The sequence below is a fragment of the Neomonachus schauinslandi genome, chromosome 12, assembly GCF_002201575.2.
Source record: "Neomonachus schauinslandi chromosome 12, ASM220157v2, whole genome shotgun sequence".
Taxonomy (NCBI): Eukaryota; Metazoa; Chordata; class Mammalia; order Carnivora; family Phocidae; genus Neomonachus; species Neomonachus schauinslandi.
Genome location: NC_058414.1, coordinates 94,886,692 through 94,914,096, shown reverse-complemented (window position 1 = coordinate 94,914,096; position 27,405 = coordinate 94,886,692). Strand labels below are relative to the sequence as shown.

At 44.6% G+C, this 27,405-nt stretch overlaps 1 protein-coding gene across 1 annotated transcript; it reads left to right on the top strand.

Moving 5' to 3' along the window:
* The first annotated feature begins 988 nt into the window (after nt 1–988).
* NOBOX (NOBOX oogenesis homeobox) lies at nt 989–26,181 on the top strand. The gene is made up of 9 exons (XM_021692817.2): nt 989–1,227; nt 15,278–15,366; nt 22,179–22,724; nt 23,134–23,339; nt 23,587–23,699; nt 23,979–24,064; nt 24,290–24,521; nt 24,857–25,161; nt 25,875–26,181. The coding sequence occupies exons 1-9, from the start codon at nt 989–991 to the stop codon at nt 26,174–26,176; spliced, it is 2,118 nt and encodes a 705-aa protein (XP_021548492.2). The 3' UTR covers nt 26,177–26,181.
* The last annotated feature ends 1,224 nt before the right edge of the window (nt 26,182–27,405 follow it).

Below are 27,405 nucleotides of genomic sequence, written 5' to 3'. Positions count from 1 at the left end.
AGGCCTACAGGGAATGTGTAGACAAGGACAGTAGATGTCTCGGTGATGACACATGAGAACATGTGACAGAACACCAGGTAGTCCCAACGGTATAAAGCCCAGAACCTTAAGAAGCCCTTAGTATGGCTCACTGAATTTCTTGGCAGCCTAGAGAGGCAGACTTTAGCAACAAAATTAGAATGACTTAGAGAGTTTGAAGGTGATATTTCTCACGTTTGTGGGGGTGTGAACTTAGATTCACATGCACCACAGTTATTAAATAAATAGGTAGCACTCGGTATAGGTTCTATACACATTCAGCCTTTGCACTGAGCTGTTGGTTACACTGTTAATCTCTTTGATCTAATCAGGAAGTGCACTTCTGGAACAGAGAGAAGCAAGGGATCGGAGTTACTGTGTGTTTCTGACGGGCTGCATTAGACAATGCTACTGCTTGTTCAAGGTCAGGAACAGAGCTCATGTATGCTTCTCTTTCGGAGTGTAGCATTCTTGTAAGTCTAAGGTCAAATTTATGATGTAGAATTGTCCCAGAACAAATGGTACTTTTTCGCCTCTTTGCCTCTAATGATTTACTACTACAACCATCTTCTAACTCAGAGGTCAAAGAATCAAGGAACTTGAGATCTCCCTCTTCAACTTTTAAATTAAAACCTATAAAGAAAATTTCAAGGTGAGAAAAGACATAAAGCCATATCAATATATAAAGCACAAGAGAAAAGAAAATTGTATAATACTCTTAATAAAAAAAAAAAAACAACTATCAGCGTGGAAGGAGGCAGCCTCCTTATTCTAAGCCCTTGTTTACTGGAGACTGTTCATTCCAGGGGAGTAAATAATGGCAGAATCCTTTGAATAATTTTATACAGATAGCTCCATGGTGCAAAACAAACTTATAAACACACAAGTTTGAAAAGAAAGATGTCTAAAGGAAATCATAAGGGCTTGATCATAATCTGCCCAAAGGAAGGAGTAAATGTTCATGCTCAGCATGCAGTTTGCAGAAGGTCCTTCCGATGACTACTGTGACTTGTGGTGTGACGTGTGCAGGCCTGTCGGGCTGTGGACACAGAAGCCCCAGCAGAGTTATTGTAGATGCTTATCAGGACCAGGACCATTTTGCATCCGATACCTGTGGTTTACAAGCAGCATCCACGCCAATCGGCCAGGACTTATGCCTTTCCAGGCATCTAATGCTCTATCACCCTCAGAAGAACGCAATTTCTGGAAGTACGGCCAGAAAGCAGAAGGCAGTTTCCCTCTCTCCCCCCCGAAGCTCTCACCAAGGAGAAGCCAGAGATGCCTATGAGAAGCTCTACGATAGCGATGGTGGGACAGATAGATAATAAAGCCAATAATAGGGAAAGATGGCTCGAAGACTTCTTTGCAATAGTGAAGGCATACTGTTTTGAGGAAAAGAAAGGGAAAATTTGACAGATATGACAGAGAAAAAGTTGGTAAGAGTTTGTAAGAGATGAGAACGCCATCACTAGTATCAAAATTACATATACCATCTGCTAAAACTTGAAGATTCCTGGGCCCTGCTCCAGGCAAAACATCAGAATTGGGGAGGTGGAGTGAATCCAGGGAATCTGCATTTCAACTCATTTCACAAGTGATCCTTGAAGCAAGAAATAGTATGAGAAGGGAAAGGAAGATGAATGTGCCCCGCCTATGTGAGCTTGGAGCTCCATGGAGCATCCAAGAGGAAGGCTCTGGATGCACCCGGAAAGAGAGGACACCAAAGGGGAGACAGGTCAGAACCAGAGTTATGGATCTGGGATGAATAGGAATCTCCTGATAAAATATAAGCAGGTAATGATATTTGAAAAGGGACTTCATGTACGTATATATATTTGGCCACAAATTACCTTCCTATTTCAGAAGAACCCTTACTCGTTCGTGGATTTTGGTGGAAGCAGAGCCTCATTTCTCAACATGGGAGCCTAGAAGCCAGTAACTGCCTGCCCCAACCCTCTAGTGGCAGGACTGTAAGGATGCATCAAGACCAGGTCCATTTGATGCTTCTGCTCAGGACTCTTGAGTCTTAAAGGAGGAACTCAAAGATGCAGAAAGAGTTAAAAAATGATTCACAGCAATGGCCTCCCTAGTGTCAAGGCACACATGGAGATGCCAAACCCAGATTCTTCTTTGAGTGGTGGGAACTTAATTCCTGCTAAGCCATTTTCCAAGTATGACTTTTCACCTTCCCCCCTGCCACCCCACCACCTATGAGCTACTCAAATATTTTTCAATAAATTCATTTTTTGCCTACATTTTTAAGATTTGGAGAACACTAGAGGACACAAATAAACCCATGATAGACTTCTCCAGCTACTGGAGAGAAAGAAATACAGACAGGAGACAGAGAAAGCATGCTCAGAAAGCAAAGGGTCAAAGAACTGCTTGAGATAAGGATTCAGGAGAACATAATACCAGAGAAATGAAGCAAGAGTCCACTGGAGAGAAAAAAGTAACGTGCGAGGGTTGGCCATTTCCTTTTCTTTCAGACTGCTTTGATCATATTTCTATTTTCAGAATCATTACATTATAATTATGTCCCCCTAGCCAACTTCGGGGCCACCAGAATTAGAACCATCACTTATTGCATCCACAGAGCATTTCTAAGCTCTGTCCACAGCAGGCACTTGGGAAATGTGAGGGAGGTGGGAAGGAAGAAAGCAAAGACTGAACCTTGGAGAAGGTAAAACACATGGAATCCTAGTTCCCGTGGGCCTCCCAAGACACAAACTGAGACAGCTCCCATGGGGTCCTTCCTCGTCCCTGGGACATTGCCAAAGCAGCCCCTGGGCTCCTACCACCACCTCCTCCCAGCGGGGCAATATCCCTGCTTGCTCCTTTCAAAGGCACTCTCTCCTTGCCTTTCTCCTCCCCACCAGACACTTTACTATCCTTTACACTTTTAAGAAAGGCAGGAAAGGTCTCTGATTTCAAGCAGCTTTCTTTGGCTCTCTGCCCTGCAAAAACTCCTGATTCCAGGGAATGTGAAGGGCTTAATCATGTGTCTAATATATGAAAGAGGAAAAAATATAATGAACAAAATACACATTAATAGCTCAAAAATTGATCTCCCAACATCTCTTTCCTACCTATTTCCGGGAGAATCTGAGTGCCACTAAGAATCCAGGGTCGTCCTTGTCTGTGTCAGTCTGAAACCTGGGCACCAGTCTTTGCACAGAGAATGTGCTTAAGACACACAACAATTACCTGCACTCAAGTGGAAGAGAAGAAATCGATGGAGACAAAGGGGTTAACAATCCAAATAGGTGCAGAAGTTCCTAGAGAAACGGGGAGAATTAGATGAATTCTGCAGCAGGAGTGATTCTATTTAGAAATGTGAGACCCCTCTCAGACAGCAAGGAAAGGCCAGAAGGTGGAAGAAAAGCCCCTTTTTCTGGTGAGAAGAATGCACAAAATTTCATGGTTACAAGATGTGTTTGTTACTGTTCACCTGTTCCTGTTCCACCATGTGTGCTGGTTACCGGGGCAGCAGATAACTTGTCTCCTTACTTCTGAGACCTCCAACCTGACAGAGTGATGACCGTACAGCACTCAGTGACCCTAGAACTTTTGCCAGATGCAAAGATCACAGAGAACTTTTAGACGGTCAGAAATTAGGAAGAAGGAAGCGGATAGATATTTGGTGACCAGAAAAGCAGGCTACATGAGACACAACAGTGCTCCCCTAAATAGTCCATTTTCTCCCCCACTGCCCTTGCAATCAATCAGAGCCAGATACTCATTCAGGGTAACAATATAGGGGCACTAAGGATGGGGTGGATTCCAAGCTGAGGGAGCTTCTCAGCCCTCACTTCTGCTGGTAGGTCTGAGGAACAGCATGGGCTTTGCAGATGATGGGACAGTGAGATGGTGGCTTGTGTCCCTGAGCATATGGAGCAGAACGCCCCACTGACCAGTGCTGGACATATAGAAGACAACATGTTTCCTCTTGTTTCTAAGCCTTCTTATTTCTAAGCGCTGGGATTTCAGGATCTCTTTTTTTATTCTTATTTTGCATCATAACCAATCCTATAACCTGTCCTATCCACTCTGCAATCTCTTCCCCACCCCCCGCCCCAATAAGGTTCATACCGTACACATCTTCCATGGATGGCTCTTTCCATATAAATGCTAATCGTTAGTCTCCAACCTGCCTAAAGAAGTTGTGAAACAATAGTGCAGTCATTCTAAGTCACTATCTCCCGTGCGCTTTTGTCGCTCCTCTAGAAAAACTCTTCCAGTGGCATGAGGGATAAATTTAAACTATATCTGGCAAGAGAATGTTGGAGAAAATTCACAGTGCCCCTCGGGTTTTAGGGACAGTGATCCAGAAGACTCAACTTTTCAAAGGCATTGAATTTCTTTTGATAAAACAAGATACCCAGTTCTCCACCTTGTTCAATAGGAATTTGTGTATTTTATAGTTTTTAATCTCACTAATCCCTTGGTCTCCTAGAATCCCCACACCTTGACCATTTTCTCCTGTGACCAGAAAGAATGCTAGGCCATTCAGCCTTGCTCAATGAGTATCAAATGCTCCAAAGTGTTCTGGGCCCTGTCACACAAGATCTTTACAGTTTGAGTAAAAGTAGGATTATGCTATAGGCCATATAGGGCCCTATATATGAGATGGGGGATTAAGAGGAGACATACTCACTGGTTCTGGGCATCTAAGATGCTGGTTCTCTGATGTCCCCAAATCTAAAATTCCTTTAGAGTTGCATTTGACTATTTGCTTTTTCCCAAAGCAGCTCATTTTCCCAACACTAAGCATTTAGAATCTTATAATGCAGAAGAATGCTGTACTGAAGTATAATCTAGTTTGTGAATGAAGAATATGAATAAAAGTTATCTTTGGACCTGCGAATATTATTTTAAGCATTGAGAGGAAAAGGGAGAAATGAAAGGTGAAATGTATGGAAAAGGGGAACAAGCATGGGAGGGGTGTGCTCAGGAGGCTAGGAGCCCAGGAGGGTATGGAGGGACAGCTGAGGTATTCATATACATGGGAGTGCATGGGCGGGAGTTCACAGGGGAGGAAAGCTAGCTATCTACTGTTCATCCCATGAGGAACAGGAAGGCCCCATGGGAGGTGGTTTATATACACCATTTCACTGGATCTTCACAGTAACTGATAGGATCTATGTTTTACACAAAAAAAACCCTGAGACTTAGATAAATTCATAAAGCTAATAGGTGGCTACACTGCAAAGCAAAATCAAGCCTACCCTACTCCAAAGCCAAGTTCTTTCCTTTGGCATTTGATAAGTTTTACCTATTGAGAGCCCCAGATTTGTAACATCATTCATTTCCCCCTACCAATAGAGAGCCCGTGCTGTACCCTTCTCCAAGCTAAATCAGGCATGTCCCCGCAAAATTCTCTGTGGGATAAATCACATTATCCCACTTATAGTCACACATGCTTAAGAGAAATAAAATTTGAATGCTGAGTTTCACTAAAACTGTTTTTAACCAGGTGAAATTGTGAAACAAGTATAAACCTTTAATGAACCACTATTCTAAGCTAATAAAAGACACAATTGTGAATAATCTGATATGTCAGTCCTTTATGGGGAACAAACTATAGACGCTTTTCTGACCAATGAACTTGCATCACGTATAGACATATAGACTCATTCTGTTCCATTCAGAAAAGAAGTTTTCAATCCTTACTTATCATTACCACCTTGACACCTCCACTCCAGTGGATAAAGCACCTTAACCCCCACTTTCACACCTCCACTCCTATTAACTGTTCAGTGAATTTTTTCAGTGTTCTATCTTCCCTTGCCTGGCAAGCAAGATAATAAACTCATGTTTTGTTTTGTTTTTCTTTATAGTCTCGTAGGCTTTGTTTTATTTGGTGACACATCTGATTACTCTTCTCCATCCTGATTATGGAGGTAGGCATCCAAAATGTTTGCCCTTTCTTAATTGTCAGCTTTCAAGAATAGTCAAGAATCTTGAATCTCCCATATACATTATCTTGATTGCACATGTCCAAGGCAATTCAGGGGATATCTTAGTCATAAGTCTCTAAGATACTGGCCTTCCATCAGGCCAGAAGTATCCTAATTCTAATGATCTCTCAGAGTTAAAGCTGATGCTTTGAAAATGATTATATTATATTAAGTCCAGGGAGCTCCTAAGGAAAACCTATTCCTGCACGCACTTCTCACAGAACTCTACCATCTGTGAAAGAGAGAGAGAAAGAACAATATTGGCTATGAATTATTTTAATGGTAGAATAATACCCTAGAAGGGAACCAGCACCTGCTCCGCATCCTCACTGATAAACATAATTTGGAACACCTGCTAGCTAGTGTCAGCTATTCTAGTCCAAGTTTTATTTAGTTTGTCTTATTTATCATTCCCAAGTTTCTCAAATAAGCAAGGCAATAACTATCCTCAGAAAGCAATATTATACACTGTGACAGGATGTTCATTTGCCAAGTAAACATTTGTCAAGAACCCACTATGAGTAAGTTACTGAGCTAGGCTGAGAAATGAAAATGTGAATAAGATGTAGAGGTTATTGCCCTCTAGGAGATTAAAAGATTTCAGTCAGGTGTAAAAGTCAAAAAAGAATCTCCAGAAAAGTGTCTTAAGTGCATAAGAGAGTCATATTCTGAGTGGTGTAGGAACACAGCAGTAGCTACGGATACCGACTTGTGGAAAAGTTTAACAGAAGAATTGACAATTGGGTTAGGTCTTAAAGAACAAGCAGAATTTGGTCAGATGGGGGATACACTGGAAGAAGGTCTTTCTAGACAGAGACAAAGCATGTGCAACACACTGAGGATGAAGAAATTTGGATATGATGAAGACTTGGCAAATTTTTTTTTTTTAAGATTTTATTTTATTTATTTGACAGAGAGAGACACAGCGAGAGAGGGAACATAAGCACGGGGGAGTGAGAGAGGGAGAAGCAGGCTTCCCGCCGAGCAGGGAACCTGATGTGGGGCTCGATCCCAGGACCCCAGGATCATGACCTGAGCCGAAGGCAGACGCTTAACGACTGAGCCACCCAGGTGCCCCAACTTGGCAAATTTTTAAATTAAGTGGGTGAAGTTGGGGATGGAGGTTGTCATGAAGTCATCTTATAAAGAACTATGCTAAACTAGGACTTTGAACGTCATAGTGTAGGCAGTAGAGAGCTAACTGAAATTTAAAAAGTACTTTCTATGTGCTTCCATTTCCAGGCAATATGGAGTAACAGACACAAGATTTACCCTATCATCAAAAACCACTAAAAACTATACAAAATATATGCAACAATGATTTTCAGGCATTGGACAACAGCCAATGCAGGATAGTCTTTCCTGAGGAAAAAAGAAATAAATGAGCTGAACCTTATGATTACCCCAGCATACTGTCTAGACGAAAAATCTCCCAATTTGATGGATACTACAAATGCACATAGCCAAGAAGCTATATGAACCCTAAGTAAAAGAGGCATAAAGAACATTAAGACATAACAACTATACCAATAATAGCAAACAATAACAATACCACAGAAATACAAAGGATTATAAGAGAATACTATGAAAAATTATATGCCTACAAATTGGACAATCTAGAAGAAATGAATAAATTCCTAGAAACATATAATCTTTCAGTTCAGAAAATTTGAACAGACTAATTAGCAATTAAATTGAATCAGTAATCAAAAAAAAGTCTCAATAAATAAAATCCAGGACAGACAGCTTCACGGGTGAATTCTACCAAACATTTAAAGAGTTAACACCTATTCTTCTCAAACTCTTCCAAAATATAGAAAAGGAAAGCTTCTAAATTCATTCTACAAGGATAGTATTCCCCTAATACCAAACAAAAAATGAAAACCACAGGCCAATATCTCTGATGAACAGGGATGCAAAATCCTCAACAAAATATTAGCAAACAGAATCCAACAATACATTAAAAAAAGCCTTTCACCATGATCAAGTGGGATTTATTCCTGTGATGCAAGAGTGGTTTAGTATTCACAAATCAATCAAGATAATACATCACATTAACAAGAGAAAGGGCAAAAAAAAATCATATGCTCATCTCAATAGATGCAGAAAAATCATCTGACAAAGTTCCCTTCATGACAAGAACTCTCAATAAAGTAGGGTTAGAGAGAACATACCTCAATATAATAAAAGCCATATATAAAAATCCTACAGCTAACATCATACTCAATGGTGAAAACTGAGAGCTTTTCCTCTAGGATCAGGAACAAGACAAGGATGTCCACTCTTAGCACTTTTATTCAATATAGTACTAGAAGTCCTAGCAACAGAAATCAGACAAAAATAAAAATAAAAAAAATAAAAGGCATCCAGATGGGTTAAGGAAGAAGCAAAACTTTCCCTATTTTGAGATGACATGATACTATATATAAAGAAACCCTAAATATTTCACCAAAAAACCTACTGGAACAGGTAAAATTAATTCAGTAAAGTCACAGGGTACAAAATTAATATACATAAATCTGTTGCATTTCTAAACCCTAATAATGAAGTAGCAAAAAAAGAAACTAAGAAAACAATCACATTTACAATTGCACCAAAAGGAATAAAATACCTAGGAATAAACTTAACCAAGGAGGTGAAAGAACTGTATTCCAAAAATTATAAACATTGATGAAAGAATTTGAAGGTGACACAAATGGGAAGACATTCCATGTTCATGTATTGAAGTGCCAATATTGTTAAAAAGTCCATACTACCCAAAGCAATCTACAGATTTAATGAGTCCACATCAAAATGCCAACAGCATTTTTCACAGAACTAAAACAAATAATCCTAAAATTTGTATGGAACCACAAAAGATGCTGAGTAGCCAAAACTATCTTAAGAAACAAGAACAAAGCTGGAGGTATCACACTCCCAGATTTTCAAGATATACCACAAGATTACTGTAGTAATCAAAACAGTATGATACTGGTACAAAAATAAACACATAGATCAATGGAACAGAATAGAGAGCCCAGAAATAAATCCACAGTTATATGGTCCAATTACTGTATGACAAAGGAGGTAAGAATATACAATGGAGAAAAGATAGTCTCTTCAACAAATGATGCTGGGAAAACTAGACAGCTACATGCAGAAGAATGAAACTGGACCAGTTTCTTATACCATACACGAAAATAAACTCAAGATGGATTAAAAACCTAAATGTAAGACCTGAAAACATAAAACTCATAGAAGAAAACAGGCAGTAATTTCTTTGACATCAGCTAGAGAAACATTTTTCTAGATATGTCAGGGGAAACAAAAGCAAAATTAAACTATTGGGACTACACCAAAATAAAAACATTTTGCACAGTGAAGTAGCTGACTTTCCTAACACAAAGAAACAGACACAGGGAGTTAGACAAAATGAGGAGACAGAGGAATATGTCCCAAAAGAAGGAAGAGGATCAAACCACAGCAAAAGACCTAAGTGAAATGGATATAAGTAATATGCCTGATAGAGAATTTAAAGTAACAATCATAAAGATACTCACTGGAATGGAGAAAAGAGTAAGAGTAGAGGACATCAGTGAGACCCTTAACAAATAGATAAAAAAGAACCAATTAGAGATGAAGGACACAATAAATGAAGTTAAAAATACACTTGAAGGAATAAATAGCAAGCTAGAGGAAGCAGAGGAATGAATTAGTGATCTAAAAGACAAAGTAATGGAAAATGATCAAGCTGAGCAAATGAGAGGAAAAATTATGCAAATTAAGAATAGTCTTAGGGAACTCAGTGACTCCATCAAACATAGTAACATTTGCATTATAGGGATCCTAGAAGAAGAGAGAGAAAAGGGGACAGAGAATTTACTCAAAGAAATAATAGCTGAAAAATTCTGAATCAGGAGAAAGAAACAGATATCCAGATCCAGGACGCACAAAGATCCCCCCAAAATATCAACGTAAGGAGGTACACACAAAGACACATGGTAATTAAAAGGGCAAAAAGTAGTTACAAAGAAAAAAAATGTAAAAGCAACAAGAGAAAAGAAGTCAGTTTCATACAAGTGAAACCTCATAAAGCTATCAGTGGATTTCAGCAGAAACTTCACAGGCCAGAGAGAGTGGCATTCAAAGTGCTGAAAGGGAAAAATCTGCAGTCAAGAATACTCTATGCAGCAAGGCTATAATTCAGAATAAAAGATAAAGTTTCTCTGACAAACAAAAACTAAAGGAGTTTATTACCACTAAACCAGCCATACAAGAAATATTAAAGGGGACTTTCTGAGTAGGAAGGAAAGACCGTGAGAGTGTAAAAAAACAAAAAAACACAAAAGCAGTAAAAATAAGTATTTCAGTAAAAATAAGTCAAGAATTCATAAAATAGAAGGATGTAAAATATGACACCAATCATCTAAACCATGGGCAGGGGAGGAGTAAAGAATGGGTTCAAATATAAGCAACCTTCAACTTAATACAGACTACTTAATGCAGATGTTATATACAAACCTAATGGTAACCACAAATCAAAAACTAGTAATAGATATGCAAAGAATAGAGAGAAAGGAATGCAAATGAATCACTAAAGAAAGCCAACAATGAAAGAGAACAAGAGAAGAATCTGAAGAAAAACTACCAAAACAGCCACAAAACAAGAAACAAAACAGCAACAAATACATACCTATCAATAATTACTTTGCAGGGACACCTGAGTGGCTCAGTCGTTAAGCGTCTGCCTTCGGCTCAGGTCATGATCCCAGGGTCCTGGGATCGAGCCCCGCATCAGGCTTCCTGCTCAGCGGGAGGCCTGCTTCTCCCTCTCCCGCTCCCCCTGCTTGTGTTCCCTCTCTCGCTGTGTCTCTCTCTGTCAAGTAAATAAATAAAATCTTTAAAAAAAAAAAAAAAAAAAAAATAATTACTTTGCATGTAATGGACTAAACGCTCCAATCAAAAGACACAGGGTGATAGAGTGGATAAAAAAACAAGACCTAGGGGTGTCTGGGTGGCTCAGTCAGTTAAGCATCAGCCTTCAGCTCAGGTCATAATCTCAGGGTCCTGGGATCAAACCCCATGTTGGGCTCCCTGCTCAGGGGGGAGTCTACTTCTCCCTCTCCCTCTGCTGCTCCCCCTGCTTATTCTCTCTCTAATAAATAAATAAAATCTTTAAAAAATAACACGAAAAAAAAACCCCAAAAACCCAAGACCTATCTATATGCTGCTTATAAGAGACTCATTTCAGACCTAAAGACACCTGAAGATTGAAAGTGAGGGAATATAGAAACATTTATCACACAAATGGTGTCAAAAGAAAGCCAGGGTAGCAATAATTATATTGGACAAAATAGACTTTAAAACAAATACTATAACAAGAGACAGAGAAGGACACTACATAATCATAAAAGGGACAGTCCAAAAAGAAGATACAATTGTAAATATTTATGCACCGACATGGGAGCACCCAAATACATAAAACAGTTAATAACAAACATAAAGGAATTAATTGATGGTAATGCAATAAGAGTAGGGGACTTTAACATCGCACTTACATCAATGGATAGATCATCCCAACAGAAAATCAAAAAGGAAATAGTGACTTTGTATGACACACTGGACCAAATGGACTTAACTGATGCATTCAAAACATTCCATCCTAAAACAGCAGAATACATATTCTTTTCAAGTGCACATAGAACATTCTCCAGAATAGATCACATATTAGGCCACAAAACTAGTCTCAACGAATTCAAGAAGATCGAAGTTCTACCATGCATCTTTTCTGAAAACAACACTATGCAACTGTAAGTCAACCACAAAAAAAAAAAAAAGAAAAGGAAAAATCTGGAAAGAGCACAAACAAATACATAGAGGTGAAATAACATGCTGCTAAACAATAAATGGGTCAACCAGGAAATCAAAGGAGAAATCAAAGACTACATGGAAACAAATGAAAATGAAAACATAGTGATCCAAAATCTTTAGGATGCTGCAAAAGCGGTTTGAAGAGGGAAGTTTATGACAATACAGGCCTGTCTCAAGAAGCAAGAAAAATCTCAAATAAAGAACCTAATCTTACACCTAAAGGAGCTAGAAAAAGAAGAACAAACAAAACCCAAAACCAGCAGAAGGAAGGAAATAATAAAGATTAGAGCAGAAATACATGATATAGAAACTCAAAAAGCAATAGAACAGATCAATGAAACCAGAAGCTGTTTTTTTGAAAAGATCAACAACATTGAAAAAACTTTAGCCAAATTCAAAAAAAAAAAAAAAAAAAAAAATGACCCAAATAAACAAAATCACAAACGGAAGAAGACAAGTAACAACCAACACCACAGAAAGACAAACAACTGTGTAAGAATATTATGAAAAACTGTATGTCAACAAATTGGGCAACCTAGAAGAAATGGATAAATTCTTAGAAACATATAACCTACCAAAACTGAAGCAGGAAGAAATAGAAAATTTGAACAGACCAATTACAGGCAATGAGATTGAATCAGTAATCAAAAAACCCCCAACAAACAAAAGTCCAGGACCAGAAGGCTTCACAGGCAAATTCTACCAAACATTTAAAGAAGAACTAACACCTATTCTTCTCAAACTATTCCAAAAAATAGAAGAGGAAGGAAAATGTCCAAATTCATTCTTTGAGGCCAGTATAACCCTGATACCAAAACCAGATAGAGCCACCACAAAAAAAAGAGAACTACCTGCCAATATCTCTGATGAAGATAGACACAAAAATCCTCAACAAAATACTAGCAAACTGAATCCAATAATACATTAAAAGAAATCATTCACCACAATCAAGTAGGATTTATTCCCAGGATGCAAGGGTTATTCAATATTCACAAATCAATCAACATGATACATCACATCAATAAGAGAAAGGGTAACAACCATATGATCATTTCAATATATGCAGAAAAAAACATTTGATAAAGTACAACATCCATTCATGATAAAAACCCTCAACAAAGTGGGTTTAGAGGGAACATACCTCAACATAATAAAGGCCTTATATGCAAAACCCACAGCTAACATACTCAACGGGGAAAACTGAGAGCCTTTCCTCTAACGTCAGGAAAAAGACAAGGATGTCCACTCTCACCACTTTTATTCAACATAGTACTAGAAGTCCTAGCCTCAGCAATCAGGCAAGAAATAAAAGGCATCCAAATTGGTAAGGAAGAAGTAAAACTCTCACTATTTGCAGATGACATGATATTATCTACAGAAAACCCTAAAGACTCCACCAAAAAACTACTACAGCTGATAAATGAATTTGGTAAAGTCGCAGGGTACAAAATCAATGTACAGAAGTCTGTTGCATTCATACACACTAATAATGAAGCAGCAGCAGGTGAAATTAAGAAAACAATCTCATTTTCAATTATACTAAAAATAATAAAATATTTAGGAATAAACCTAGCCAAAGAGGTGAAAGATCTGTACTCTGAAAACTATAAAACACTGATGAAAGAAACTGAAGATGACACAAAGAAATGGAAAGACCCTCCATGCTCAAAGACTGGTAGAACAAATATTGTTAAAATGTATATATTACCCAAAGCAATCTACACATTTAATGCAATCCCTATCAAAATACCAATAGCATTTTTCACAGAACTAGAATAGTAAAATTTGTCAAAGACAAATACCATATGATTTCACTCATAAGTGAAATTTAAGAAACAAAGGAGCAAAGGGAAAAAGAGAGAGAGACAAACTAAAAAACACACTCTTAACTAGAGAACACACTGATGGTTACACCCCCTCCCTCTGGGGGAAATAGGCAATGGGGATTAAGGAGTACACTTGTTGTGATGAGCAATGGGTGTTGTATGGAAGTGTTGAAGCACTCTCTTGTACACCTGAAACTAATATAACACTGGATGTTAACTATACTGGAATTAAAATTAAAAACTTAGTCAAATTTAAAAAGAGTTGAAATGGAAACAAAGAGAAAATATTAGGAGGCAGGTGTTAAGTAGACAGTGTGGCCAAGGAGCCCTCAGTGAGGGAGAACATTCAAGCTAAGATCTGAGGAGGAACCAGGCACAACGAGAATGAAGACCGCAGTTTCCAAGCACGGAAACAGCGTATGTAAGACCCCGGGACAGGAAAAACTTGAATATGTTCAAGGTGCTGGAAGGACAAGAGCAGTCACCCGAGATTAAGTTGGAGCCGCTGAGTGGGTCGTGCAGGTCTATCGTAAGAAGTTTGCATTTTCCTCCAAGTCTAGTGGGAAGTCATTCCAGCATATCAATAGAAGAGTGACACGTGGCTTAGTGTACATTTTCAGACTATTGTGCAAGCCTGTGGAGGAATGGATGACAGCCCAACAGGAGAGGAAACAAGGAGACAAGGCTAGGGAGCTGTCGCTTAGGGACAGGCAGGGGAGGATCGGGGCCTGGACCACAGTGGTGATGACCCGGAGATGCAAAGAGCTGGAGATGCATTGTGGAGGTATTTTGACAGTTTATACATCAGCTGGGAGGGAGGCAGGGAAATCAAGGGTGATTCCAACAGGGTGGTGATACAAAAATAAAGAGGACTGGGGGTGTCCCAAGTTGTGTGGTGGGAATCAGGAGTTTAGTTTGAGAAGTCTGAGAGGCCTCAGTGTTTGTCCTGGCCCATGAGCCCAAATCCACGGAGAAGCCAGCAGTCGGGCCTTGGAGCAGAATCTCTAAGAGGTCAGATCAGAAATTAGATCCCTGGACTCAAGATGTACGTAACAACGTCTAGTTCATCTTTATTTCCACATACGGTTTTTCCCATCTCTGTTGCTCTTTTTCCCTCCCCCTGGGCCTGCTCTGGCAGCCTGCCTAAACTCCAGGCACCCAAAGCGCATACTCCCTTGCACCAAGTTAAGAGCCCATGCAGCACCCAGTTTGGGAGATAGAGACAGAAGCCTTTTGCAAACTGAGACTGGGTCTAGCAGCCTATCTGGTTCTACTGCTCCCTGGTCTTTCCAACAAACTGAATGACAGGTTTTGCAAGCCTAATTATTTCTCAGGTAATCAATCTCAGCTCCTATCATTTCACTTCTCTACCTCACTATATGGGAGCCTAGTATTTCCCCATTTGCCCTTCCATGCAAAGGAAGCCTCTCCCAGCTTCTAACCCACACTAGTGATCTTGCTTGATTGATACCAAGCACAAGGAGGCATTTAAAGACAAGGGCAGGTCATCTGCAATCCCAAAGCCTTAGAACTGTCCCCCTAATGTTAATCAACCTAAAAATTAGGAGTCGCCATAGGGAAGAGGAGCCTGCTGACCATGACATGACCTCACTTTTCACACCATTCACCAGACCTGGAGGGTACCTCGGTCGTGGGGGACAAGGAAGGCTTCAAAGCCCAGGAGGACACAAGTCCATGTCCTGGAAGGACCAGTAGAACCATAAGGACCACCACACTCTGGCCAGAAGACCGAGCTCTCTTCCTACACACTAAGGCCTCCTGGTAGAGCACTTTTTCCCAGGGGGCACTGACCCAGACCGGAACACCAGAAAAATCGGTCAAGTCACCGGCAGAGGTGGAAAATACCAAACGAAGAAAACACTGTGTTCAGGGACTCTTACTCTCATAAAAGCTGCCCTGCTGGCCTGTCAGGTTTATGACCTCAGACTCCCTGACTCCTCCCTGATGATCAACACTTTAGCCCAACACTTGTCAGCCTGGCTGCCTATTTCTGCGCAATGAACAACCTGGCAGCTCCTCATGGGCTTGGGACTGTAAAAACCATGGACCATATAGATCAATCACTAACTGAAAGAGATTTAAAAAAACAAAGTCTGTAAGAGAAAAAATTAGAAGCTTTATTTCAAATTTGTTCTTAGTTTTGAAAAATGTAAGGCTTTAAGTTTTTTCCAATAGGTGGAGAATGAATTGCAGTTATCACTCAATAAATTCTGAAGCCTGAAACATTATGGAACTGTGTGACTAAGGGAAGAAAAGACTCAAAATTATATAGGAGAATTACAATCCTGGAGAACATATGTAAAACACAATAAACATGCTCTGAGGAACTATACAGACTTAATAACTGAGGTTGTTGTTTAACAGCAAATTGTTTTTCCTTTTCTAATCCTTCAGTATTTACCAATATTTTCCTAATAAATTTGCATTCCTATTATGAACAGAGACATTGCTATTCTACTTTTTAAATTTTTTAAAAATTCATTTTAAGTAGAGGCATCGGGGTGGCTCAGTGGGAGCATGGAGCCCACTTAAAAAAAATAAAATAAGGCAAAATTTAAGTAGGCTCCATGCCCAGTGGAGGCTTGGACTCATGACCCTGAGATCAAGAGTTGCATGTTCTACAGACTGAGCCAGCCAGGCATCCCTACTCTTTTACTTTTTAAAACAAGTTAGACATAAATTCCTCTGCTTTCCTATCCACAGCCCTGTGAAAGAAATAGATACAATTTATCCAATAGATATAATTTAAATCTAAATGTTTTAAAATTGCTGTCAACAAAAGGTTATAGTTAGAGTGCTACTACACACAAAATATTATTACTTAATGTGAATTTAATGTAACTAAGTCCAGGAGAACTGAATTTGTGATCAGAACTCTGGGATCAACAATAAAAAAATTTTTTGAGATAACTGTATATTCACACAGTTGTAAGAAATGGTACAGAGAGATCCCATGCACGCATCACCCATATTCCCAATGGTACCCTTGTACGTCACCATAACACACCATCACGCCGGGAGACGGACATTGGTGCTAGCCACAGACCTTACTCAGATGTCCCCAGTTTCACACACATTTACCTGTGTGTGTATATGTATATACCCAGTTCTAGGAAATTGTATCCCAGGTGTAGGTTCATGTGACTGTCACTGGCCAAGCTTCAGAACATTCCCGTCACTGTGGCTCCTTGAATAGCCAGGGCTTCCTCTAAGCCTCCCTCTCCTGCTCCCTAACTCCTGCCAGTGGTGATTAACTTTTGGTCAATGAGCAATTATTGATCTCCCACGTGCAAATCACTGCGCCAAGCACTGAAGGACTGTGACAGAAATATAAATTGTGCCAAGCACTAAAGGACCGTGACAGAAATAAAAAGTTGTATAATCTAGTGGTTAAGAGGACAGGTAGGAACCAGACTAACTAGGTTCAAATGTTGGGTGTGCCACTTACTGGCTGTGTGACCTTGGCAAAGTACCCAAGCTCTACACCACAGTTTCTTCCATAAAATGTGGCTAATAATAGTACCTCCTGGGGTTATTATAAGGATTCAGTGAGTTGGTATTTGTAAAGCAAGTAGAAAGTGCCTGGCATGAAGAGATATATGTTAACACTCAAGAACTCACAATCCAGCAAGAACATACAAAACTCGAATCAGGTCAGCCTGTGTTGAGTGCGGGAATATCAATGCAAACCCAGCGCAGTGGGAGGACCTGGGAGGGAGCTGCTCATTCCAGCGTGAAAAGCTGAGGTAGGCTTCACAGAAAAGAGAATATTTGGGTTGGGCTTTGAAGTATGAGTAAGACTTTGACAGAAGTAAAAGGGAAGGGATGGTGTTTCGTGCCCATAAAACAACATGACCTGTGGCCCTGAGGCAGGAGAAGGCAAGAGCCATTCTGAGAGAGGACAAGGTTTGAACAAGAGCCTGTGAGGAGACTGGAGGGGCGGGCAGGGGAAGTGGCTTCGAACGGAGTCTGAGGGAAGGCTGGGGCCAGGTTCTGAGGCATCCTGAATGCCATGCAGTAATTACCACTAGAACTCTGCAGTCCTGGAGTAGACTAGCATAGAGCAGAAATTGCTCCAACACTCCAGAACGCTGGGAGGAGACCCTCAGAGCAGATGGGAAAGTACTTCCTAAATCACAAAACACAGCGATGTGGTTTCTGCAGCCTGATTCAAAACGATAGCAGCAGCAACCCCATGTCTTAAGCATGGTCACTATTCTTGGTAGAAATACGAAATCTTGAGTGTTTGGGGCATAGGGATTAAAGGTTATTAGGCTAACTCACACCAGAACCTGTTTTCTCCCTGCCAGGAGATTCCCACCCTAGCCAGGTGTTCTCAATGCCCCAAACCAGCAACCTCCAACTGTCCTCTCCTGGGATTTCCAAAGGAAGCCACTGGGCAGCATCAGTTCAGTCGTCATGGGCCCACGGTGTTTATCTGATCATCTGGCCCTCTGTCCTCTTCAGACTCGGGTGTCCTGGTTCTTGAACCTGGGACTGACTCCAGCTGCCCTCCCCTGCCTTGGACAGGTGCCTCTCCCCCTGGTTGTTTCGGGGTCCTCACCGCCCCGTGTGCTGTGACTCTGTTCTCTCCCTGCCCGGGGCCTGTTCAGATTTCTGTCTTTCACAACCGTATTCTTGCCTCTCTGGTCCCAGGCCTTCCAATGACCTGTTGCCGCCTCTGCCTGGGTGTGACAGGTAGGACGAGAGCAAATTACCCTGCTTCTGCTTTGACGTTTTTCCCAACCAGCCACCTTCTGGTTATTTTTCTCACCGTACGTAGTAAGAGAAGAAGGACAAAGAATGCTTATTCCACTTGCCTAACCTAACGGTCCGGTCAGTTTCACACAGACTGAGAACATGCCTGATGACATTGCTTAGTAGCATCAGACATGTTTTTTTCTGTTATTCTTCTATTCACGAGAAGAAAAAGATGTTGGAATAAAGGATTCTTGGTAAGAGGGTGGTAGTGGTGGTTTATAATTTGACTCCGAAAACTAAGAACCCCCCAAACTAAAAATAAATAAACTAAAAATAATTTGCTCAACCTTCTAAGGAAGGTTGAGCAAATGAACTTGTCTGAACACCACCAAGATGAAATCTAACTAAACCAGACTTAGGAATAATTATTCCCAAGCACTCCTAAAACAACATGTTCTTGCCCTCCCTATAAAGAGTGGTCTTCCTCCCCTACCCCTGCCCTTGCAGCTGATCTATGAGGGAGGACTTTTAACAGCGTATATCATCAATACAACCCCTTCCCGAGGAAACACCTCAAGATGTTCTTCTAAGCCTCAAGAGGCCAAATTCACTCAAAGCAATGAAATCAAATTTTCATGTAAATAGACAAACAGTATGTCATTTGGGGAAAAAAAAAAAGCCACACAATGGCCAGCCAAGAATAGCAACAAAGAAAACTTAAATTTTTCTAATGTCATAGTCCAAGCCCAACAAATTCAACTATTTATGTGTTTAGAAAAATGCCAACATCTTCAATTCCCTAAAACGCAGAGCAGACGCTTTTATACAATTAGATCTTGAATCTATTAATAAATTAAGTGTGCTGGCTTCTCCTTGCAGTAGACACCCCAGTGAAGGTCAAAAGGTCATTCCCGCACACACACAACCCCCCCCCACTTCCCCCACGCTCATCCCCAGGATGATTTTAATTGACTTTGTTTTTGAAAGGTCCAGGAGTGTCTCAAACTCTAACATGTATAAAAATCACCTGAGGGGCTTGTTACAATGGCTATTTCGGAGTCCCTCTCTAGACCTACCAATTTAAATTTCTGGGAATGGGGCCTGGGAGCCACATTTTGCACAAATTCCCTAAGAAATTCTGATCTAGGGGCAAATTAGGAACACTCTTTGAGAAACAATAGGTCAAAAGAGAGTAAGACTGGAGAACTCTGGGCATGGGAAGCAGGTGAGCTGAGGTGGAGAGAAAAGGGCCAGGATTTGGAAGGCTCCTGCCCTGTTAGGGAGCTTGGTCTTTCCCTTCTGGGCAGGCAGAGGCCACTGCAGGGTTTTAGGCAGGGCTGGGGCAAGGTCAGCTTTGCATTTAACTTGCCTCTTCTCTTAATCTTCAGCTCATAGCTCATGTGTCATCCTCATCTTTCCTGCTCCCTCAATCCTAGGCCAGGAGAGATTCCTGTTCCTCTGGGCTCCTAAGAGCCTGTGCATACTCCTAACTCACCACTGACCACCCTGTATTGACATAGTCCATTTACCTATAGAATTATTCTAGTCCCCTTTATACCAGTAAGCTTCTGCAGGCAAGGAATTGACTTGTGCACAGGGCCTGGCATACAGTAGGTGTCCTATAAATGTTTAATCAAGCCAATTATTGTGTTCCATTTACAACCATATCACCATCTGAGGGTCCTGGTAGAGAGCAACCTCACTGCCCCCCATGCCCTGCTCACAAGGCCCCCAATGTTTCATTTCTGGCTGAGAAACTGAGCCCGATTTCTAAACCTCTCATTTATCAGAGGATATTAGTCTTTAGGGGGCGGATTAAAACAGATTCCTGAAGTTCTGATCATACTGTCATGAAGTTAACTCGTTTATATTTTTATGTTTCAAACAGAACTAAATCTGACAGCTCTCCCAAGTCCTCAAAGGAATGGAGGCCCAAGAAAAGACAGGTGATTACAGCAGGAAAGCACCTGCTGTCCAGACTCTTCTAAGTCTTAAAAGCAAAACACCTGGATTCTGTTCTGGACGCCGCCCCCCACCCCAATCCCCCATCCCCAGCTCCCAGCACCTGTTTCAGTCTGGCCCGTGCTTTCCACTCAGGGTCAGACACGGACCTAAGGAGGCGGCAGTGAGAATTTTAAATTCTGTAAAACTTTGTTTAAAGGCAAGAAACGTGCTATGAACTAGGAATGATAAATATCACCCATGTGAGAGCTCCCTTAGGAGGCTCCCCGGCATTCTCAGAGAATCAAACTGGGACCTCAAGTACCGGGGGAAGGACCAGGAACCCTGGGCCCGCTATGGCTCCTGGCCGGGTGCCCGCGGCCCCGAGCGCTCCTTCCCCGCGCGTCCGCGCACCCTGTCCTCGCGCAGCTTACCTGGCAGCGCCGGCTCCTTCAGCCTGCTCGCCGTCCCCCGAGGCCAGCTCTGGGCGCTCGGGACCTTCGAGTCGGGAGGCGTCTTGGGGGCTCCTTCAGCTTGAGGCCTGGAGAAGCTTCAGCGAGCCCAACGTGTGGGGCTCCCTTCTTTAGTGGCTCCAGAGTGGCCTTCCTCCCGCTAGCACGGAAGGGCCGGTCCCCGGGGGGGGGGGGGGGGGGTGGGGGGCACGACTGTCGCCCGCCCTGGGAGGCCGGGCGGCCCTGCCCCGGCCGCCGCGGCCGGGGGGGGGGGCGGCGGGCCGCACCCCTGGGCCCGGGGGGACGGGGGCGGGGCGGCCCCCAGGCCCGCGCGGCCCTGCAGCTGCCCCACGCGCCTCCCGCCCGGGAGGGCCTCGCCCTGGCGGCAGGGTGAGGGGCGCGGGCTCGGGCTCCCCAGGGCCCGGGAGGCCCCTGCACACCTGCCCGCCGGCGAGGCTTCATTAGGCCGCGCGAGGGCAGCCCCGCCGCTCTCCGAGGCGGCGTGAGTCCGGGCCATGGAACCCACCCAGGAGCCCTGCCCGGAACCGCGGGGTGAGCGTGGGGCGGGCTTGGGAGGCTGACGCCGGCGGGGTTGGCCCCTGGCCACGCGGCCCTAGTCGGCTGACTTCGGGGTCGGGGTGAGCGGAGGGGCTGGCGGTGCCGGGGGGTGTGAGGGAGGCCTGGCACCGTGCGCCCTCCATCCCTGAGGTTCCCGTCTCTCTGCACGCCGGGCGGGGAACCCCAGGACCCTTCTCCTCTAGGTTCCGACACCCGTCCCTTTTCCTACCAAGGCCTACTACTCTGATATGTCGCATTCATTGAGCACCTACTAGGTGCCAGTTTCGCTAGGCTACAAGCTGGCCTAAAACGCTGGAAACCCAAAGTGTCCCCGCGCTCTCCTTCCTCATACCACCAGCCAGCCTGTCGTTGTCCCTGCTCTAAGCAGGGACGAGATCCAGTCTTAGAAGCAGCAGACTCAATCTCTCTCTCCTCCCAGTGCACTCCCAGCTTCACCGTTTGTCCCTTAGAAATGCCTGAACAGGTTTCTGTCCCTTGACTCACATTCCTGGGGGGGAAGTCTGGGGTGCAAAAACCCAGACAACTCTCAGAAAGTAAGCACCCCCCCCAAATTAGGACTGCTCTCCTACCATCTGTGTATGTGAGCTCAGGCCCCCTCATGGGTGCATATATTTGCTCACATTTTTCAAAGCAGTGGATTATCTAATTCGATGGTTACAATAGCCAAGCAAGAAAGGTAAACCTAGAATTATTACCCTCTTTGTCGAGTGGACAAATGAAAGCTTGAGGCCAAACGGGAAAGTGGCGGCAGAGTAGGAAGCAGCACGTCCCCTAAGGCCAGGCTCTTCCTTCTCCCTGGTGCTAAGGTCAGTGGGTGCTGTTCCCCACAGGCCAGGAAGGTGGAGGCAAGCCCCTGGCTGCTGGGCCAGAGGAGGAACTGCTGCAGAGTCCAGCCCCCCACACTCGAGATGCCCCAAGTGAGGAACTGCCCCCCTCCCGCCTGGTGGCTGGGGAGAAGCCGCCATCAGAGGCCCCTGGAGAACCAGCTGGGGCAGATACTGGGAGGGTGAGCCAGCCGTCTGGCTCTGGGACTCTCCACAAAGACACAGTTATGGCCCCACCTAGACCCCAGCCTCCCGGGGAAGGCTGTTCCTTCCCAGTGAGAGAGGCAAAGCCAGGGAAGAGGTCCTACTCTCCAGCCTCCAGTAAGCAGAAAATACCCAGTGTCGGGGGTCTGGCCTCCGCATCATCTCCTGGTGTCATTAACTTGGCCCATGCCACACACAACCTAGTGCCTTGTGGGTCAGGCCGGGGGCCCTGCCATCTGGCCAACCTCCTCAGCACACTGGCTCAGAACAGCCAAAACACAGATCGGAAGAGGACCCCGGAAGTGACCTGCCAAGTTCGGAAAAAGACTCGGACCCTATACCGCTCAGGTAAGTCCCTGAAGGTGAGAGACAATCTAAGAGAGCTGGTGTCATCTCTGGGAAATGTGAGCTCAACAGAGAACACAGTAGCTCCAGGAGATTGCAGTGTGGGTAATTTGTACATCCCCTTGTCCTGAATCCTCTCTTGACCTGTGGCAGGGCCACACCCTGTGACCCTCAATGGGTTGCCTCATCAGAAAGTGATATTGGGACCAGGTTAGAAAGAGCAGGAAAGTAAACACCACACAGTTCCCTGCCACAAAGCCCAGGAGAGCGAGAGAAGGCTCCAGCCCAATGGGAAACTTAGTTGCAAGGCTCTGGGCAGACCCTTGGGTTGGGGACAATGGTCTCGTCTGGAAGGCATCTTTCTCCTCTGCTGCCACATCACTGTTCTCATGCAAGTTTCTTCTTCTTCCAGACCAGCTGGAGGAGCTAGAAAGGATCTTTCAAGAAGACCACTACCCAGACAGCGATAAGCGCCGGGAGATTGCCCAGACGGTGGGAGTCACCCCCCAACGAATCATGGTAAAGGGGGTTGGCCAACGGGTCTCAGGGTGGAGGAGAAACCACCAGCTGGAACTCTTGAGCAAAGCAAGTGCTCAGCATCTCCCTTTAGGGGCCGAGGTTAGGTCTTAGATCTGGCTGTGTTCCTGCCTATTTCCATGTTGCTACCGCCTCAGATTAGACAAGGAAAATACCTCAGAGCTATCTAGATGAATCTTTTCATAAAACTACTCTTGCAGAGAAAGGCGTCAGAAGCCAAGTGGTAAAGTGACCTCCTAAAGTCATCTGGCTCATTGTGCAACAATCAGAGCCTGAGTCATAGTCTCTGCTGAGCTTCTGGAACTCTTCAAGGGTCTCTCCCCTACAGGTGTGGTTCCAGAATCGCCGGGCGAAGTGGCGAAAAGTGGAGAAGCTGAATGGGAAGGAGAACAAGGGCAGTCCTGCAGGCCCTGCCCCTACCCCTGCCAGCAGTCAGTGCAGGTAGAACTTCTCCGCTTCCTGGATCTCATCCCCATAAGTAGGAAGTGGGCTCTAAGCTGGGCTCCTGGGGTCTAGAAGGAGAGAGTGTTGGAAAGTTGGCCATGAGGGCTGGAGTTCTTGGCTGATATTTAGAGAGACTTTGGATGGAGGGGGTCGGGAAGTTGCCAGGGTCTTGCAGGAAGGCAGTGTTTGGGACTCTGGTGTCCCTTTCCCTGCACTGAAGCCTTGGTCTAAATCTAGGGACACTAGGGCTACAGTCTTCACTCTGCCTGCCTCCAGCTCAGCAACTGAGCTGCCACCTTCTATGTCCCTGGCACCAGAGCCTGGAACCTTCCCTCAGGAGCCCCCTCTAGATACTCTTACAGGTAAGCTGACCACCTTCTGAGGGTTATGGGGGGGGGGGCGGAAATGGCAGCTGGAAAGACAGAGTCCTTACTAGATAGAAAGGTAGGCCACTGATCTCGAGGGTTTTGGTCCAGTGGGGCCTATTCAAGGGGAACTGGGCATGGCACACTTCTAACCATCCATAATCCCAAATCTGCCTCCCCATTTTCTTACCTTTGTAACCCCTCTTTGACTTTGGTTCCTAGAGCCCCCTATGCTGCTGACCTCTGACCAGACTCCGGCCCCAACCCAACAAAGTGAGAATACTCAAAGGGTGGCAGTGACCCCACCACTCTTCAGCCCCCCACCTGTTCGAAGAGTCAACCTTCCTTTTCCCCTGGGCCCTGTCCCTACCCCCCAAACGATGCCTCTGCTGCTGGATACTCCTGGCAGTGACAACAGTCACAAAGAAGGCCCCTGTGGGTCCTGGGGGACAAGGTATGGAGCCTGATGGGGTGGTCACCTGCGTTATCTTGGGAGGGCATAGAAGGGGAAAAGATAGATCTAGGGGGGGGGGGGGGCGGTTAGCTGAGAGAAGCAAGGAGTCCTAATTGTGATGAGGATTAAAAGCTTACATAGGTTTGAGGTGGGAAAGATCTAGATTATCACAGGAAAAAAGTAGGAAAGAAGGTGAGAAGCCAGGAACAGAAAGAGAAAGAAGAGGAAGAGGCAAGTCTGGGGTCATGGAGATATGGGGAAGGACTCACCTACTGGGTGGTCACAGTGAGGAAGCTACCCCTGAGCCTCACAAAATACTCCTTTGTCCCCCACAGTGTCACCCCACCATCCACCTGTTCATACTTGGAAGAACTGGAACCCCAGGATTACCAGCAGAGCCCCCAGCCAGGGCCATTCCCGTTCTCCCAGGCTCCACAGAGCCAGCTTTACCAACCACCTCAGCCTCAGTTTTCCTACCTGCATCCCTTCCCCTTCCCCACACCCCACTCCCTGATGCCTCCGCTGCTGGATGACTCCCTCTTCACATCGCCTTACGGCCCCAGCACGGGTCCCTCTCAGGGCTACTTCCCCGGCCCCCCAACAGGGCAGATGGTGCTACAGCCACCTGCTGGGAACGTGGGTGAGTTGGGGCTGGAAGAGAAGGTGCCCATTGTGACTGAGGAAGGTGAGAAGGGGCAGGGAGCCTCCCTGGCTGAAGGGCAGGCGGTGAGCGCATCACCTCCCCGTGGCCCCGGTTGGCTTTACGAAGCTCTTTGGGTCTCTTTGGGGAGCTGCAGAGCAGAGTGAGAGCTTTGGAGTTACGCAACTGAAGTTTTAAGTCCAGCTCAGCCATTCCCAGTTTTGCTGAGTCTCAGTTTCCCCGGACTCTAAAATGGGAATAGTAGTCCTCTAGCAGGGAGGGACTTGCTGATGGTTAGAAAAAATAGGAGGGAAAAACAGTATGAGGGAAATACAGAGTAAATGGCAGCTGACCTGAGCATTCTGACAGGCCAGCCGGACCTCTGAAATCTGGGCGCAACCATCATAGTAAGACTAAATTCCACTAGAAAGCGAGGAAGGACGTGTGCCGTCCGTTCCCAGTCTCCCTGCTGCCCACGCGAGGGGGCACTGGCCTGACCCACAGGCCCATCTGTCGACGCTACCGAACCACAGAACCTTGAGTCAGGAGCATGCCCGGCCCTGTGGGGGAGCTCCTGGTGCTGGTACTTCACCTGCACTGGGTTCCTAAGCTGTGTTTCCGTGGGAGGCGGCGGGGAGTCTGTCACAGTATGTTCAGCTCTGGTGGGTACCCTTAATCCTGTCTCATCTTTCCTGCACTCTTTGACTCCACAGGTATGGCCCCCTGGAATGACCTCTGCTTGCCAGAACTGCCTTTCTCTGGTCCCTTCTGTCCACAAGCCCTGGGGCAGCCCCCCGGAGGTGATAGCTTCTTCCCGGATCTGTTCCCAGCCCCCTACGCTCCGGCTGTGAGCAGGCAGCCTTCACCAGGTGCCGCCCAGCTGCCCGAAGCGGCCAGACCAGGAACGGGGCCCTTCCTTGGCAAGGTCCAAGAGGAGCAGCCTGCCACCTCTGCAGAGGAGCCCTCAGTGCCCCAGGAGGTCCGAGAGGAAGACAAGAACAGCTGTGGCCCCTAGTCGTGGCGCCAAGGAGTGGAGGGGTGGGTGGGAGAGGAGACAGCAGTGTTAGGAAGGACTGTGGACTCTGTTGACTGGGGTGGAAGTCAGACGATCCCCGCTCTGTGGGCTCACCTTGCCTGACCTGATTTGAGAAGGATGAGGGCCAGCCCCACCCTTTCCTCCACACCCCTGTAGGGCAGCCCTGAGAGAAAGAATGGTCCCTATGACTTCTGAATTCTTTGTAAGTTTATGTTTCCTTTCCTTGCCAGACAAATGAGCCAGTGTCTGTTGTAAGCAGTAAACTAGTTTACTCTTGGGTTTCTCTTAGTATGTGTCTCCGCACTCACAAATTAAAAGCTACATTTCTTTCACTGCCTTCCACTCAGCTGACCAGTTGTTGGATGCAGTCCCAGCTATCTCAGGCGAGTTCTCCTTTGGGCATGATCTCGTGGAGCCTGGCATCCTCCATGGGCCCATCTCTCCTGCTGGGGGAGAAATCAGGCATGTTGGGCCTTGTCTTCAGTCCTGGCATTAAATCATGTTCTATTCCCAAACTCAGGACTGAACCTGAGCAAATCTGAGCCTAGACCTCTCTCTGGAATCCCCTGTAGGGATAGGATGACAAGAGACACTCAAGGATATTTTAGGTCAAGTCTTCAGCATTGTGAACCACAACTCATTCTTCCAAAGCTGTTTTTTTTGGGGGGGGGGCGGGGAAGTGAGAGGTGTAGGAATGAGGAGTGGGAGCACCAAGAAGAGAATGTTCATGTATATATATATAATATTTAGCACCCTACATCTGATGGCCCTACAGTGCCCAAATAGCTAGGATTTCGGGGCCATTGATTCAAACTACATCACTGCATTTGGTGAGTGTGTATGTCTGTACCATCCTGGACCTCCAAATGCTATGATTATTGAAAAGTATACTTTTTTCCCCCAAAAAACTTGTATTATTAAGTAGTTGTTAACTTATGTTTGTCATAATAGTTCTAGAGTCATGACTCATAAGAACTAAAAATTTCGGCAAAATATTTGGAAATGGAGAAGAAACTTCTTGGTTACACAAGAACACCTATGTGTGCATCTCTGTAGGGTTTTATGGACCAATGGTAGCTCTGCTCTGCTGTCGTAGTGGTCATCCCTTCCTGCCACTTGAGGATCATAACAGTCAGGCATCAACAGCCTTAATTTAGGGATTAGAATGTGTACATTGAAATATGAAAGGACTTGTGTTATGATACATA